The 16,772-nt window shown below is 37.5% G+C and overlaps 1 protein-coding gene across 1 annotated transcript in view; it reads right to left on the bottom strand.

The window, feature by feature from the left end:
- Positions 1-2,691: 2,691 nt before the first annotated feature.
- The window catches only part of Pex3 (peroxisomal biogenesis factor 3), a 27,373-nt gene continuing 13,292 nt past the window's right edge, over positions 2,692-16,772 (bottom strand). Inside the window, exons 4-12 of the mRNA XM_059272721.1 lie at positions 16,203-16,246; positions 14,459-14,583; positions 14,145-14,211; positions 14,008-14,062; positions 13,080-13,248; positions 10,008-10,078; positions 8,814-8,936; positions 5,624-5,720; positions 2,692-2,917 (exon numbers count right to left, since the gene is read on the bottom strand). Coding sequence (XP_059128704.1) covers positions 2,834-2,917; positions 5,624-5,720; positions 8,814-8,936; positions 10,008-10,078; positions 13,080-13,248; positions 14,008-14,062; positions 14,145-14,211; positions 14,459-14,583; positions 16,203-16,246 — 835 coding nt within the window. The 3' untranslated portion in view covers positions 2,692-2,833. The remainder of the gene's footprint in view (positions 2,918-5,623; positions 5,721-8,813; positions 8,937-10,007; positions 10,079-13,079; positions 13,249-14,007; positions 14,063-14,144; positions 14,212-14,458; positions 14,584-16,202; positions 16,247-16,772) is intronic.

The raw sequence follows: 16,772 nt of genomic DNA, 5'->3' as shown, positions 1-16,772 counted from the left end.
TGTTTTAATAAGGGCTAAAACATAAGGTGCAAACCTAGTTGACAATTGGGAAGGTGTTACTTTCTTTGGCTGTGATGAAACGCCATGACGCAAAACAATTTATAGAAGGAAGTTTGTTTTGGCTTACAGTGCCAGAGGGAAGAGTCCATAATGGCATAGAGGTATAGCAGCAGGCAGGCAGGGCAACTGGAGATCATGTTGTCAACTACAAGCATGAGGCAGAGAGTGAACTGGCTAGGGTGAGGCTCCACACCAGGAAAAACTTCGTTTTACTTTTGTTAAGTTAAAAACACTATTAGATTAAAAATTTGCCAGCCTTATTTCCTTCAAAATTTTACACGTGTAATTACATTTATTATGTTTTGAAGGAGAAACAAGTAGAAGGCACTTAATGTCCATTTAGCCAATGCACTAATTAGCTGATGCTCATTTCCTGCTGACTGATGTCTAGGATAAGCAGAGGCTTTCAGGGAGCGGCACACCCTCCACTTCCACTCCCACAGGTGGTGTGTGTGTACCAAAGCTTAGTTACATGGCTGCAATGGGCTGAATATGTATGTCCATCTCGAACCTCCAGAAGGTGATCTTGGAAATGAAGTCTTTATTAATGTAATTAAGTTTTGAAAGCAGCTCATATTGGACGGGGGATGGACTATCCTTAGACCTTAGAAAAAGACACAGACACATAATTAGGTCATATTTCTACAAAAGCAGCAAGGAATGCTTGCTGAAGGGGACAAGCAAACAGAAGGCTTTTCTGAGAGCCTTCAGAGTAGCACAGTCCTGTTAATACCTGGTGTTAGATTTCACACCAGACGTGAGAGAAGAGTCTTGATGTTTCAAGTAATCCAATTAACAGTAATTTGTTATAGCAGCCCTCAGAGACTAATACAAATTAATTATGCCAGTGGAATATTTGATTATCTAGATTGTGTAAGCTAATGACTGGAGAGCTGCAGTTTTCTTCCCAGCTAAGTTGAATACTGTGGAATGACTAGATGAAAGGGTGTTGCCTTTAAACAAAAAGATAAAAGTAATAAAAAACAACCTATTGGTTCAATGTGAAATAGTAGCAAAAGATGGAGAAGTATAAAAAAAGCTACATGAATACTGCATGTGATTTGTACCAGAAAGACAATAGAGAATACCTATCAGTAGACTTATAGAGAAAAATGTGTCATTACTACTGGGGACACAGTGGACACACCCTGAAAAGTGAGAAGAGATACTAGGGGAAATATTTGCTAATTAAGAGTGTTTGGATTTTAAGTTAAAATGTCTAAGGATTTATGATAGCCCGTTTTAAATCACTTTCTAGGTTAACCAAACTGTTTCAGAAGAAGCAAATTAGTAATATGCAATGTCAGTTAACTTTAAATACATAGGTTATTTATTTCGTTTCTTTTAAACCTTGCCACCTCTTCAATGGTCTTGACTCTACAGATGCTGATGATTACAGGTGATAATTTTCTGCTGAGTAACTTTCTTCTGACAAAGCTGTATCTACACAATCTCAAAGTTTCCCTGATGTAAATCTGGGGTATTTTTGGAAGTGATGCATGTCTTATTCCATATACACATTTCTTGTTGTTCCAAAGTGCAATTTTTCTCAATTAGAAATGACAATATCAGTATATCTTATCAAATTTAAAAAATGTGTCCCCTTTGTCACCTTTATACATGGTTGTTTCGTTATAGAGCTCAGCTAAGCTTTAGGATGCTCTGCACAATTCATTTTCTACCATCTCCTACTTAGCTATGTTATATTATGTGGGAGGGACATAAAACTATGTTCTAAAAACCATCTATTACTGAATATAGCTAATCCATTGCTGACACCTTAATGCCCCTCTAAATGAAGAACCACACATATACTAGCGACAAGGAATAATTTACTTTTATTTACATTTTTTTCTGAAAGAAAAAAAAACAAGTTAGAAGAAAGCACCAACTATATGCCAGTTGAGACTTAAAACTAGCATGCTCTCTTAAAAAAACAAAACAAAACAGCAAAAATATTACTAAATAACAAATAAGTTAATGACTGAAAAGTATTAACTGAACAAAACTATATTTTATTAAAATAGTTTATTGCAACAAGTTATTGTACTCAAAATCAATACAAAGTTATTCAAATTATTTATACACAAATGAATAAAACTCTGTAATTAATAATTGTGAGTAAACATGAACATAACATTAGCCTATAAATTTATATGCAACTTTCTGAGGGTTGCTAAGAAAGCTTTAGAAAATGCTGCAAATAAATATTGAAGAAAAAATAGCAAAGAAAAAAAATAGCTGATTAGAGGTTTTAAAGTCCACTGATTTCTAGAAGATAAGCCCTCTGTCAAGGTGTGTGGGACAAATCATGTGACTGGAGAGAATCTGGCTTTTGCTTACTTCAAAGTCCAGGAAACTTCATGATTAGTTAAACATTATATTTTCAGAGTCCATACATCGTAGATCTACTTTTCAAAACAGATTTTCCCTCATTATATGTGTGAAAGGACACCACATTCCATTACATGTACATAAAAAACTATCTACTTGGTTTGGATCAGCTATCCAGGTTGTAACAGATCATGAATGATCCTGGGGTTTGTAATTTGTGCACCAATTAGATACACCTGATGAAGTACACTACTGATGAATTAAAAATACAATAAGGTGCCAAATGAATCTACTTCATTATGAAATGAAGACTTTGCTTAAGAATATATTTTATTAGGCATTTTTGGTTGCAAATTGTCACTCTTGGTATAGGTGATTTATTCAGAGTACTTTTCAATGTAGATGAATCCCGCGCTTTAGCTTTTCTTGAAAGGAAAAATCATTTCTCCAGCTGTTGGGGGGTACTAAAAGCTTCGTACACATTAGCAGCAAAGTCTTTTACTTGCTCCATCATCAAAAGATCCTAGCAAAAATGGTAACAGTACAGTTAGTAAGACGTGACCATTTCTACAAGCAATGCATCTATCTTGAAGCTTTGTGTACTTAAGAATGAGAAGAAACTAAGGAAAGGGATGTTTTCTTAACTAACTTGTAGGAAATACTGTTTAGTTTCTTATTTCTAGAAAATATAGCAACTGATTCTTAAATATGTAGTATATGTATATTTTATATAAACACATATACAGGAACCATGCACATCCACTTTATAGCAAAGGTTCTCACTCTCCTGATGGTGACTGTAAAGCTGTGGGAGAAAGTTACCTTTTATTTTAATCAACTGAAATGTCGTGTTTCCTTTAGAGAGGACCACAGGCCTCAAACTACATCAGTATTAAATGAGAAAAGGGAATTTGTATTCAATATAAACCAGACTCTTTCAAAATTTCCTATTACAGTTGTGGATGTTATTAGTATTTCCATTACATCTTGTCATTTAATTTAGAAAGAAGAAACATTGCTCTCTCCTAAACTTAATTTTAAGTGTATTTTGAAAACTAGGTAAGTGTTTTCCTTTAAAATAATAGGAAGTAAAATGATTGCATCTTTTCCTGTCTGTGCTTGTTTTGAACATCCACAGACCTCTTACAAGTGTAAAATAAAGTCAGTACTCAAGTACTAGGATATTTTTGCTTGGTTTTTGAAACAGGGTCTTGCTGTACAGTCCAGACTGGCCTTGAATTGGCACTCCTTCTGAGTACTAGGATTATAGATATACATCACTACACCTTGCTGCTGCTTATATTATTTTAATATGTACATGAAAAGTACATAAATGTCTCAAGCTTAGAGCTTTTCCGTAACTAAAAACCAACACATAAGCAGGGCACAGTGACACATCCTGAAATTCCAGGGACTCTGGAGACTAACAGAGGAGACTTACACAACTTGAATGCATCCTGAACTACTCACAAAAATAAACAAAAAAACTACATTTACCATTAAATGGAATCTACCTTACAAAACCCAACAAACCTTCACTAAACAAAGCTGATGTTTACTAATTCATGCTTTTAGTGTCAATATGGACCTGCCTGCTACCATTCATGCTTTTATGCATTCAATCTGCTTCTATACCTGATTGGCTTGGTAGTCTATTAGAAAACATCTGTTCTAACTGCTCTGGAACCATTTGCATGTGGGAGTGATTACCTGACTTGGCCTTCATATGAATGATTGTCCTGTTGTTTTTTTTCCTTTCCCCTGCAGTGTTCTCCTTAATTCAAAAGCACAGTTTAACACTACGTGGGGTCAACAAGAACATGCACATAAAGACAGATATGTGCCCTAAATTCAGGGACTTTTTATCTTGCAATTGATGCTGTGTGGGTTGAGTTTTCTAGTTCCCTAGGAATCAAATAAACTCCCCCCTCAACTTCTTGGCCTCCTGACATCACGTCTCTAAATCCTGAAGCAACACTGATTGAAGATCAAAGCCTGTCTCTTTGAGCAGCTGGACTGAACAGCTGAAGCTGAGCATGTCATGGGAGAACATGGGTCAGGCTCATAGCCTGTATCTCTCAGGCTCAAAGGGGCTTCAACCTTCACTATCATGGATCCATATGCAGTTTGGTGACGCTTGTGGACCCTTATTCAGAATCATGACTACAAATGTAGACAAAAACACTTATACTATTTATTTTGATTATCAGGCTTAAAAGTATAACTGATTAAAACATAAAGTATGAATTATTCAAGCCTTAAAGCTGTGGTTGCTGTATTATATATATTTTGTTGTATTTCTCATGAATTTGTCAGAATGGATGTCTATAGGTCATTCCAGAGATGTTGGCATAAGCAGAAAAACTGTGAGCCTTATGGTTCAGTGACATGCCATCAGCCTCCTTTACTGTTTCTTCTGCAGTGTGAATGGCCAGCTCTTAGCGGTGGGAGGCATGACTAGAGAGAACAAGGCAGGGCCCCCTGGATGTAAGGAATGGGATAATGACTGGACAGGCCAGGAAGAAGCTCAGTCCTTAAGCAGGGGTACTCTGCACTGTGCCATGAGGGCAAAGTCTACATAGAAACACACAGAAACAACTGTTTCCGACCATGACACTAACAGACACATGTGCATGCAGGCAGGCCTTAGACTCTGCATGGAGCTTCACTGAGGCACTTTGTCACTGAGGCATGTTGTAAAACACTTGAAACTTACAACAGAGTTCCCAAGTTGTCAATGACTGAAAACAGTACATAGGTTCAAAGTCATCCTTTTAGTAAAATGCTATTTCAAATAAAATTTGAAGAAAGGAATGGAGCTGTAAGTAGTCTGACGAAAACTTTGCATACCTTGCGATTGTGCTTAGTGAACAGACTATTGAATTAACAGCTGCGTGTGAGATGAAAACACCTTATTTTGACACATTTTTTCAGTTTCTTTCAAACTGAAGAACTGCATTGTTAGTGCAGAGCATAATGCTACACAGATCTGGCCGACCCTCAGGACATTTGCACCACAGCACAGTCTAACTGGGGTCAGATGGCGTGGGAAAGGCATTGCTATGGATCTGCTGTCAAGCACTGCTGCTCTTTCGAGCATGCTGCCACTCTGAATACAGTTGCAAGCTTCTGTTTGCAGCAAATTATCACAGCAGGAATGTACGTTTGTGTTGGAAACAGCACAGCATGAACAGAGCTTGTTTTCAATATTCCCAAGCTTTCTGCTTACCTGCACGAAATGACTAGGCGTTTCACTGCAAACTGAATGGATCTGTCCGTTTACTATGGGGATTATCTTAGCTAAAGGCAGGCTGACACTGGACAGACTGAAAAACAAAACAAAACAAACCACATTACCATAGTTATTTTCTGAAATTGTATCATAGGCATTAACATTTTAATTATAAAAGTATACAACCATCATTGAAGAATACTTACATAAGTGTTAATAGAAAAATAAAACAACTTCCTCATCTAAAAATAACAACTATTGTTGACTACATGGATATTTCCTTCTAAGCAATTTTTATTATTTTACAACTTAAAACTCTATCAAGCATATTTTTGTTATAAGTGCCTTTCATAACTTGTACATCTCTGTCCCTACAATGTCCCTAGCTTCTTAGAGCTGGCACTAAAATTCTTGCCCACGTTTTCTTACTACTTAAGTGTCTGTCTAAAGATGGAATGTAAGGTCTGCAATATCCACTGCCAGAGACCTCAGGTCCCTTTCCTGGTGTGGAATTCCTGCACCTTGACACCATTAGCCCCACTGTGCATCTCTGTCTGCCTGTTATTTCCAGGAATTCTCAGTCCATTATCTAACCAGGTTACCTTTACTATCACTTGACAGGCTGAATACCAACAAAACAACTGTCTTTCAGTCTTCAGTGGGGTTGCTATAGTATTTTGACTATATTTATAGATTAATTTTAGGAGAAGAATTTAACCCCTTTAGTTAATTTTCCTGGGTTTGTTACTGTCACACATTATTTTTCCCATTAAAAATGATCTTACATTCTTATGTAAGTATATAATGTATGTATATGCTTATGAAAGTATATATGTAACTTAGGAAATTAAGAGTCAATTAACAATTTATTAGTTGTCTGGCTTAAAGATAAATATAAGAAAATTCAATGGTGCTCCTAAATTTTTGTCTCCAGAAGTTGTCTTTCCTTAGCCTTGTCACAGTCATCGAAAAAAGCAAAAATGCAATGCTGAGCATCCCAATACAGATGATCTTCATGCTGTTTTTGAATTTAATAAAAGTCAACCTGTTTAGTCAATGAGTATATTGGCTTTTGATTTCAATTTTTTATTGTATCAAATTTTAATTATAATAAGATGCAATAAGTTTCTTATTCTATGCCTTTTCAACAGCAGTGAAGATGATTTGTGTCCTGCTAACATAATTTTATTAATATTTTATTTATTAGGGTATATGTGTCCGTGTGTGTGTTTGTGTGAGCACACACGGGAAGGTCAGGGTACAACTAGAGGGTCAGTTCTTTCCTCACACCACGGAGGTTACAGGAATTGAAGTAGGTCAGCAGACTTAGCAGCAGGGGCTGCTACCCACAGAGCCATCCTGCAGGCCTTGTTGTATTAATATATTATTGCTATAGTTTACTGTAATAGTTTTCCTAACACTTTAACCCTTCTTTCATTCTTGATATTATTTCTAATTAGCTATGATGTTGAACTATAAAATTCTATATTCTGATATCAGTCAGAAGTTATTAAGCATTCAGCTTTCCTAGCCTTTAGATCCGAAATAATTTAATTTTCTTCTTACTCTCATCACTTTAGAAAAAAGAACGACAGTACTTGTAACATGGACAAACACTTGATTTCATACGTGAACAATGGTAACACTACTCCAACCTCATCAACTTCTGAACCCTGCGGGACCATCCGCCCTTTCCTGCACGACCAGCCTTGGCTGCACTGACCTGAAGCTTCCCCTTGTGGCCTCTCACTTCTCTCAGCACATACTTCATGTCTGCCACCTACGCCTGTCTACTTCATATCAATAACCAACTTTATGTGTGCTTCACCAGTTTAGAAACATTTCCATCATGTCGCCAGTCCTTGCTGTTATACAACAGGGTATGGAAGTTGAAGTCATCACAGCCCCTGAAGAAGAACTAAAGGCCAGGGCAGGGGGAGGGCTCAGTGAGAAAAGGTGCCTGCTGCCAGCCCTAACAACCATGTCTGGTTCTCAGGACCCACATTACAGGAAACAATGAGCTCCTGAAAACTGCCCCCGTCACACAGATACACAAACAAATGAATACAGTTATGAAAATTCTTTTTTTCCAGACAGGGTCTTACTATGTAGTCCTGGCTGGACTAGAACTACTGCAATTCTAGACTCAACTACTGAAATTCTTTATCACCACTTGGGAAATAACTAGTTCTTTGCTAAGTACAGGTTACATTGGAAATTCATTAGTTTGAATTACCTTGGCTACAGATAGGATAGACGATTAGTTGTCAACTCAAATTTATTTTTAAGGTAACATTTAAATTGTTTTAAGAGTAAACCTTACTACTATGAGCACTCCAAATGCTCACCATTAATTACAAATTATCCTTTTCTGCACAATAAAGAAGGGTCCTTGAGAACCAGGCAAAAACGCCTTGTTAGGCCTAGGCTAAGAATTCCATTAGAAACCCCACATCTACATTACATATCAATTACTGTTTCCTTAAATTTTAGTAGGCACATTTATAATCAATCAGCACTGATTTAGTAATCCACTATTTTTCAAGTGTGATATAAAACCAGAGGTTCTTAAAGAGTGAGGAGCCTGATATGAAACCAAGGATCCTTGTATCAAAGTGAAAGACACAACTTCCAACAACATGAATCCATTATGTAGCAATAGTCAGAATGGACAAACGTTACTAATAATTGAATCAACTAGGTATTTCAAATTCCATAATGATGTAAAATGAAAATATTTAAGCATTTTTGGAAATAATTATTGGAATATAAATTAAACATGACCATATGGAAATAATTCACCAAACAATCTACAAGAATGCCTGGTTATCACCATTATCAGACCATTTAATTAACACAGGCCAATAGTGACTACATTATCAGCTTTTTATTTAAAAGAATTTTCAAAAATGCATTTTGACTTAATAAAGAGGTAGTTTCACAATGTAAATACTTCATTGTAGTGGCAAAGGCATGGGGAGAAACAAGTAAGTTTTATTATTAAATTCAGAAGGAACTTTTGTCAATGAAGAAGTCATTGGTTTAGAAGAGTTTAATTTGCTGAAAACTCAGGGTACAATTTATCATTTAAGATTTCTTTTTATCTGGTACAAAAATTTAACTATATCTAAATCATCACATTTTAAGAGCATTTGTTCATATTATACTGTCTTACACACAATCTTACCTATTTATGGAGTTACCATGTTGCAGGTCCTGTTCAGTGGGCCGAAAGAATTCTGCCATGTTGTCTAGAAGCCGACTGAAGCCTCTGTTTAAGCAGGTATTCAAAACTGTACTAAAATCTGGACTAGATAAAATACGAAGTATATTACTTTTTAGATTCCCAGTGGACAAAGAAAACAAATTCAATAACTATGTGGTTACCTTTCAGAATCATTAACATTTCTAGTTACAATCTAGTTTTCATAGCATGAAAACTGTCTAAATTTATCAGTTTTTCAAAATTAAGCATAAAAATCAGTTGTATTGTTTAGCCTGACATGATGAGATTATTCACCAACTGTCACAGATTTTTATTCACATTAATATCCATTTTGTACAACCTAAGATACAATTTGTATCTTAAAATATCAGCCAGCAAGAATACAAACAAGTCAGTCACTATAGACATCAGTATTGAGGTTCCTCAAACTACTAAAGTAGACACATCATGGGATCCAGCTACGCCATTTGTGAGTTTTTATCCGATAGGGTCCAAGTCAACATATCAGAGGTACTTGCACACTGGCATTTACTGCAGCATTATTTAAAATGGCTCAGTTATGCAATCAAACCTAGGTGTTCATCAACAGAAGAATGAATACAAAAATGTAGTATATACATATACAATGAAATACATTTCAGTCATAGAAAGAAGTTGTAATGTTTGGAGAAAATGTATGTACCCGTAGATAATCATGCTAAATAAATTAAGCCCATCTTAGAAATACATGTACATCATTTTCTCTCATTTGTGGGTCTTACATTTTATGTAGACACATCAAATCATGTATTTATATAATAGACAGCAAAGCTGTCTAGGGGAACAGGTGAAATTGTTGGTTGGGGAGACGGGTGATAAAGAAGAGGGTATTGAGGAACAGAGAAAGGGGTGAAAAAAGAGAAGGCAGAGAGGCATGGGGGGATATAATCGAAGTACATGATAAACTTGCATGGAAATGTCCACATGTAATCTACTTAAAAAAAAAAAAACAACAATTCTGCTTCCTTCTACTTTATACAGGAAATCCTACCTAAAGGAAGGGAATAGATTAAAATTTTAATTTTCGCATAATATTATGTTGAATATTTGATCAGGAAACATTAGAAAATGGCCTTACACTGAAAATACAAATACACTTAGATCCACTCTACATACCTTTCCAACATGTCTCTTGTCTCATTGAGGAGTTTAAGAGTGGTAATATCTCTTGGAGAAAGCCCATAGGCCTGTAAAATTAGAATTCTAACTTCAGTGTTTCAAATACTACAAAGTCATGAATGAAACAATCACAGCAAAAGCTCAAGGGTGTGGGAAATCTGAATGTCTCTGCTTTGTCAACAACCAAAACTTTCAAATTAAAAAAAGATTATAACGCCGGGCGGAGGTGGCACACACCTTTAATCCCAGCACTTGGGAGGCAGAAGCAGGCGGATCTCTGTGAGTTCGAGGCCAGCCTGGGCTACAGAGTGAGTTCCAGGAAAGGCGCAAAGCTACTCAGGGAAACCCTGTCTCAAAAAAAAAAAAATTATAAAGGTAAATTTGTAAGTAGTATTTAAAACATGGATTGAAGTATACTTTGTAAGGCTTTGTTCACTTATTTATTTGGTTTGTTTTGGATGTTTCTAGCATCCAGACAAAGAAAAATAACAGATATTAAGACTAATAGGGCTGGGGTGCTGGCTTAGTGGGTAGGAAGGAGTCTTTGCTCTGCAAACTGAAGACCCAGGTGTAAATCCCCTGGGTGCTCATGTAAGAATCCAGGTACAGACACACATGCCTATCACCCAGGATTAATGAGCAGACATAGGTGGGTCTCAGCACCTGCTGGCCAGCTATCCTAGTCAAAATGCCGAACTCCATGTTCAGTGAGAGTCTATCTCAGGGCAACAAGGTGCAGAGCCACAGAGGAAGACATGCCTGCACTAGTCTACACGTGCTTGTGCACTGGTACATTCATCTACACACTCACATGGATGCATCACACACCTACACTACACAGACAGCGCAGACCAACACACACCAAACAAGTCTCTTTCTTTTCTCGCACTATTGAGGAACTTTATTAGGATGTGTGAGGTTTCCCCTCCCCTTCTCTCTATTCAAACTATTGTGAGGCTCTGTGTGTCCCTTTCATCTAAAGTTTCAAGCTTTAATCCAACTCAGTCCGACTTGGGTCATCTTCCCTCTCTTCATTCATTCCATTCAGTCCTTCACATCATTTTTACTTTGTCTCAGTGTTGAACTGTGAAATTTGGAAACTGTTTGATGGTTTAGACTGTTAAAATTCTCTTGTGCATTTCCATGAGATCCTGTTTTATAACAATTTGCAGTTTTCTTTCATTAATCTCTCTTCAGTTTGAGATGAGGTCTCCCTGTGTTGCCCAATCTCGCCTGGAACTTAGGATACCCTGAAACAAGTGATCCTCCTGCCTCAGCCTCCTGGGTGTACCACCACGCCTGGCACTTTCATTAATTCTGTCTCATCTGTCCTCCTTGTTCAGTTTAGTTTTAATCTTTCAACTCCTAAGACTCCCTTTATGGATTACAACTTTTCTTCCTTCCTTCCTTCCTTCCTTCCTTCCTTCCTTCCTTCCTTCCTTCCTTCCTTCCTTCCTCCAGTTCATTTCTTTTTCTTTCTTGCCTAATCTTGAATCTAGTGTCTCTCAGCACCCAAATAGATCATCATTTGAGACCCTAGGGGAAGAAAAAAACAAAACTCTCAGGCAATGACAATGAACATTTTAGGTCTACAGGGCCTGCCTACTAGAGAACTATCTGTTCCGGGCTTCTTCAGCTATATATGAGAGCTATTCTTTTTCAATGGCAAAGAAGGGATTCAGTTGAGCCTATAAATAATGTAAAAAACCCACTAATTTAAAAATGAGTTATGTAACCTGAATATATAACCAAAAACCTTTGGCATTTGTATTTTTGTATTTTCTTTTTCTTTCTTTCTTTTCTTTTTTCTTTCTTTTTTTTTTTTTTTTTTTGGTTTTTCGAGACAGGGTTTCTCTGTGTAGCTTTGCGCCTTTCCTGGAACTCACTTGGTAGCCCAGGCTGGCCTTGAACTCACAGAGATCCTCCTGGCTCTGCCTCCCGAGTGCTGGGATTAAAGGCATGCGCCACCACCGCCCAGCGACATTTGTATTTTCTTAACGAGTTTCTACAATATCTGCATGGGACACACTAGGCTGTAATAACACCAGAGCTGGTGTTACACCAGGCCTTGTTTGCTTCTGTTGAGTGGCTAAAGCTGCCTTCAGGCTGTTGTCCCATAGCCATTATTCATTATTCTTAAAAAAATACTTTATTTTTAATCACATATGTACGTGTGTGTGTGTGTGTGTGTGTGTGTGTGTATGTGTGTGTGTGTGTGTTCATATTCTTGTGCATGTAAGTGAAGGTGCCTGAGGAGGCCAGAAGAGGGAAACAGACCTGGAGCTGGAGTTCCAAGTGGCTGTGAACATCCACACTGAATTCAGAGCTTTTACAAGACTGGTAAGTTCTCTTTGTGGAGCCATTTCTCTAGCCTCAACTATTCTTTCTCTTTTTCGTTTGCTTATTTTTTTTTAGATTATAATTACATCATTTCCTCTTTCCTTTGCTCCCTTCCGACTCCTCCCATGTATCCTTCATGCCTTGTTCTCATTGAAATTCAGGGTCTCTTTCTTCCTTTGTTGTTATATAACTCTGTCATTATATAACTCTGTGTGTGTGTGTGTGTGTGTGTGTGTGTGTGTGTGTGTGTGTGATAGGTAACAAAAAGAGGCCATGAATTTAAGCAATTCTGAATGTAGTCCTAGTTTCATTAAAATTTAATTCTGTAAACTGAAGTGCAGTCTTTTTATCTAGATAGACAAAGCTCTTCATGATCTTGTCTCCAGTATGCTCTTCCTCCCGGTTCTGTTTGATCTCATATAAACATTGCTAGTCATACTAACTGAATTTGTCTCTTAGTTCCCAAAGTGTAATGAACTTGTATTCTCTTTTTTATTCACAGCACTTATCACAGTGCTTGAACCCTAACTACGACTCAATAAAAATCTGCTAACTACTCAATATTCTAAGTGCTATGACAAATCATATTTATAGTTTTTCTAATGAATAAGGCTTTATTTTAATTGCTGAAACACAAGACTCAGAAATCTATATTTCAAGAGAAAGTACCATATTTGTAAAATATGGAGTATGAGTTAGAAAATACAGAAATGGTTATGGGTTGAGTACCTGAGCTGCTAACGGTGTTTCTTCATCTGGCATCATGTATTGGCACAATGAAGACTTGGATCCATCTTTATCAATCCAGGAAGGAGACCTATGTTGCTCCACAAGAATTCTGATTTCTTTTAGCTTTTGCTCCAAGTCCAAAAGGGACAATGACTGTTTAAGAGAAACACTAGAGCAGAGAAAATAGAGTCAGATCAATTGAAATGACACAACACCCTTCATAGCACTCCTTTCTTAATAAGCTGGTATCTGAAATCCTGTTCCATTTGGTCAGACCTGAAGCTGCTGGACTGGAATGGGCTGGGACGCCAGCCACCAGATAAGGGCCATTAGTACAGAGCCCCAGCAAGCCTTTGCACAGATTTCACAAGAAAAGTCCTGCCATAATTACAGATCTTATTAGTGTAAGGGGGAGGTAGGCTGATTTTAAAGTAATTTTTTCTTAATCTCATGACTCACACATTTCTAATTCATTTGGAAATCAATCAATAAACAATAAAATCTGAACAATATCCCTCAGTATGAAAAGGCTGACACTGATAAAGTAGATCTGTAACAAATACATAGAGTTATTAGATTACAAAGGATTTCACAAACTGGCCAGGTCACCTAGTTCCCTAAGACAGTTCTATCGTTTATCCCCCTTTACTCTGCAGTACTGAGTAAATGTAAGACCTCCAGCCTGCATGCAAAGCAAATGCTCTAAATATGCCCACCCGGCCCTTTTTTCCTTGTTTTTAAATTTGGAGACAGAAGCCACTAAGTCATCTAGGCAGGCCTTTAACTCTATCTGCCAGCTAAGCCTTGAACCTGGGATCCTCTGCTTAGGCTTCCTGAGTAAGAGGAATGACAGAATTGTGCCACCATAACCAGCTCTTTTATTCACCAGAATCAGAAAGTCAGAAAAGCCAAAGGAAAAATGACTTACCTTCCTAAAATCTTCTGTACAGCTTGTTTAATGACAGTGACCAATTCTGTCAGGCCTATTAAAAGAAACACAGAGCCTTGTTCACTTAACACCTCCCTCAATAGTATAAACATGCATGCTGCCGATTGGAATCTTACCATCTCCAAGGAGATGTTGAATACTTGACAAATACTGCTGCTGTACATCTGGGGGAGCAAGGACTGTCTGTATGGAACAGAAATAGAGTTAAACAAGTTAAGCTTTTAAAGGAAAAGCGTCTTCAATGTACCAAAAAGTTACTCTCCCAAGACAACAATCCTTGGTACAAATCCAATGTTACAAATTCAGTCATGAAAGAAAAGTGTTTCTCAGAGCTGATTAATGGTTGAAACTGTACTCAGAATACTAAAATTGAGTTAAACTTTGAACCTCTTAGAATAAAAAGCAGTGTACCATGAAGTCTTAAACTTACAGTGCCATTTTTGCCAACGGTTGCATTATCCAGGTAAATATATCCACCAATTATGTTTAGCTGGACTCGCAAAAGAACCACCAGCATACACGTGCTATACACAGCTACAATGCTTCTTGTGAAACCTTCAGAGAGAAAAGAAACCCTTTGGCATTGTTACTAAAACACCAACAAACCTAAAATCATGACCTATCCCTGTGACTACTTTTAGTAAGCTGACTTTAGCAAATACATTTATAAATGGATCAAGCACAAAAATATATCAATTTAAAGTATTTTCTCTTTAACCTGTTTAGAGTAATTTATGTCTCATTTCCTGCCCCTTCTCCCCAGCTTTTTGTTTTTAAGCAGGGCCTTACTATGTGGCTCAGGTTAACCTCAAACTCAGGATCCTCTTGTCTCAGCCTCCTAAGTGCTGGGATTTCAGGCTGGTGTCATTAAGGTTGGCTAGGTATGACTTGTCAGTTGAAGTACTACTCAACAAATGCCTAATAGGCAAAGGAATCACATGTTAGAAGCTGGGAAAGGAAAGCAAAGGCTTCTGGGTATACGTGGGGATGGGAGTATGTGACTCTGGTGGTGTCTGTTTCCTAGTGTTCACGAGGCCCTGGACCCATCGAGCATGGGCGTGGGAATGGGGCAAGGCAAAGTCAGACCCGACTAAGCTGTGTCTTCAGAACTCGGATGTCTAGAGAGCTAGCTTAGAGTTTAGAGGAGGACTGAGCATGGAAGAACTGCTTTCGGTGACAGGTAAAGGAAAAGAAGCCCAGTGAGAACGGAGGAGGTAGAGAGGACAGGGAAACAGGAAGACTTCGTCTCCTAGAAACACAACACAGCGTTCACAGTGTTCAGGACAGAGAAAGGAGCACAGGTGTTCACTGTGCCAAGAAGTGTGGCAGGTCAGAAAAGCCCCAGTGGACCCAGACACACAGAGGTGACTTCTGATGCCTATGAGGACTGTTTTGGTAGAGAGAGTAGCAGAAATTAGGATGCAGTATCAAAAGGTGAGTAGGAGTGAAGAATGAAGAAAGAGAATGTAGAAATAGCTGCTCACAGGGCATGTGAGAAAGGGCAACAGCTGAAAGGAAATGCAGGACACTCAAGAAGTTAACTGTCTTCCAACAGGTGAAGACTTAGGCCTCATCCAGTAGATATGGTAGCTGAAAGGAAGAAACAGGAAAGCTCGCTGGCATGAAGTTTTGATACATATATACAAGCCCTAGGAATGTTCTTTGATTCAAATTTTTATCACTAATGAAATATTGCAAATAATAGCAAAGTTGCTACTTGGGTTGGGTAAAAAAGTTCTTTTAAAATACAATGTTAAAGCCGGGCGGTGGTGGCGCACGCCTTTAATCCCAGGACTTGGGAGGCAGAGGCAGGTGGATCTCTGTGAGTTCGAGGCCAGCCTGGACTACAGAGTGAGTTCTAGGACAGGCACAAAGCTACACAGAGAAACCCTGTCTCGAAAAAAAAAAAAAAAAAAAAAAAAGAAAGAAAGAAAAAGAAAAAGTTAAAAATACAATATCTAACATAAGCACAATAATATCACCATCATCACCATCACCCAATAAATATTGTCTAAAAACAGATATTAATCTCCTTGCTTTATGGATATTTCTATTTAAGCCTGATTATTCAATGAGGCAGGAAAAGAAGAGTCATCATGTACCTACTACAATATAAAATGTTCCTGTTATAAATATCTTAAGGATGTGCTACTACACAGAATATGCAGGCTTACTTATTATCTTTAGGTCTTCCCATATTTCCAGCTTGTTTGAAGGTCTAAAGAAAAAAATCAGAAAACATGAAAATAATAATCTACATAAGTAAATATAACTTTGAACTACACAGAGATGTGTTCTTTTAAAAATTAAAACAACACACAAATACTGAAGAAACAAAGCCCACAAGATAGTAAAAAAGTATATTTCGTTTAAGCAGTGCTAACAACCACTTTTACCAGTGTACATTCTTCCAATCCTTTTTTCCCCCTCTTCCTGAGCATCTGCATGGACATACTAAAATAGTAAAGAAAACCAGGAAAAGTTTCTTCCCTCTGCTTATTACCTTACATATAATCAAGCAGATCCTGTGATCATGCAAAGGTAAGTAATACTGTTTTGTTGCTTTGCAGTATCATTATAAGCACATGAATAGACACGCATATTTGATGCACAGCAAACTCAAGTCATTCTCCCTCATGCTGTTCAAATCACCACTGGAGGCTACTTAGGCTGGCTTTTAAATCTTTTTGCATGAGCCCATTACTCTCTACTTTTTGAAAAGGAAAGCTGTTTTGAGTTGATCC

The sequence above is a fragment of the Peromyscus eremicus genome, chromosome 8b (assembly GCF_949786415.1).
Source record: "Peromyscus eremicus chromosome 8b, PerEre_H2_v1, whole genome shotgun sequence".
In the NCBI taxonomy this organism is placed as follows: Eukaryota; Metazoa; Chordata; class Mammalia; order Rodentia; family Cricetidae; genus Peromyscus; species Peromyscus eremicus.
This window is presented reverse-complemented; position numbering and strand designations above follow the sequence as displayed.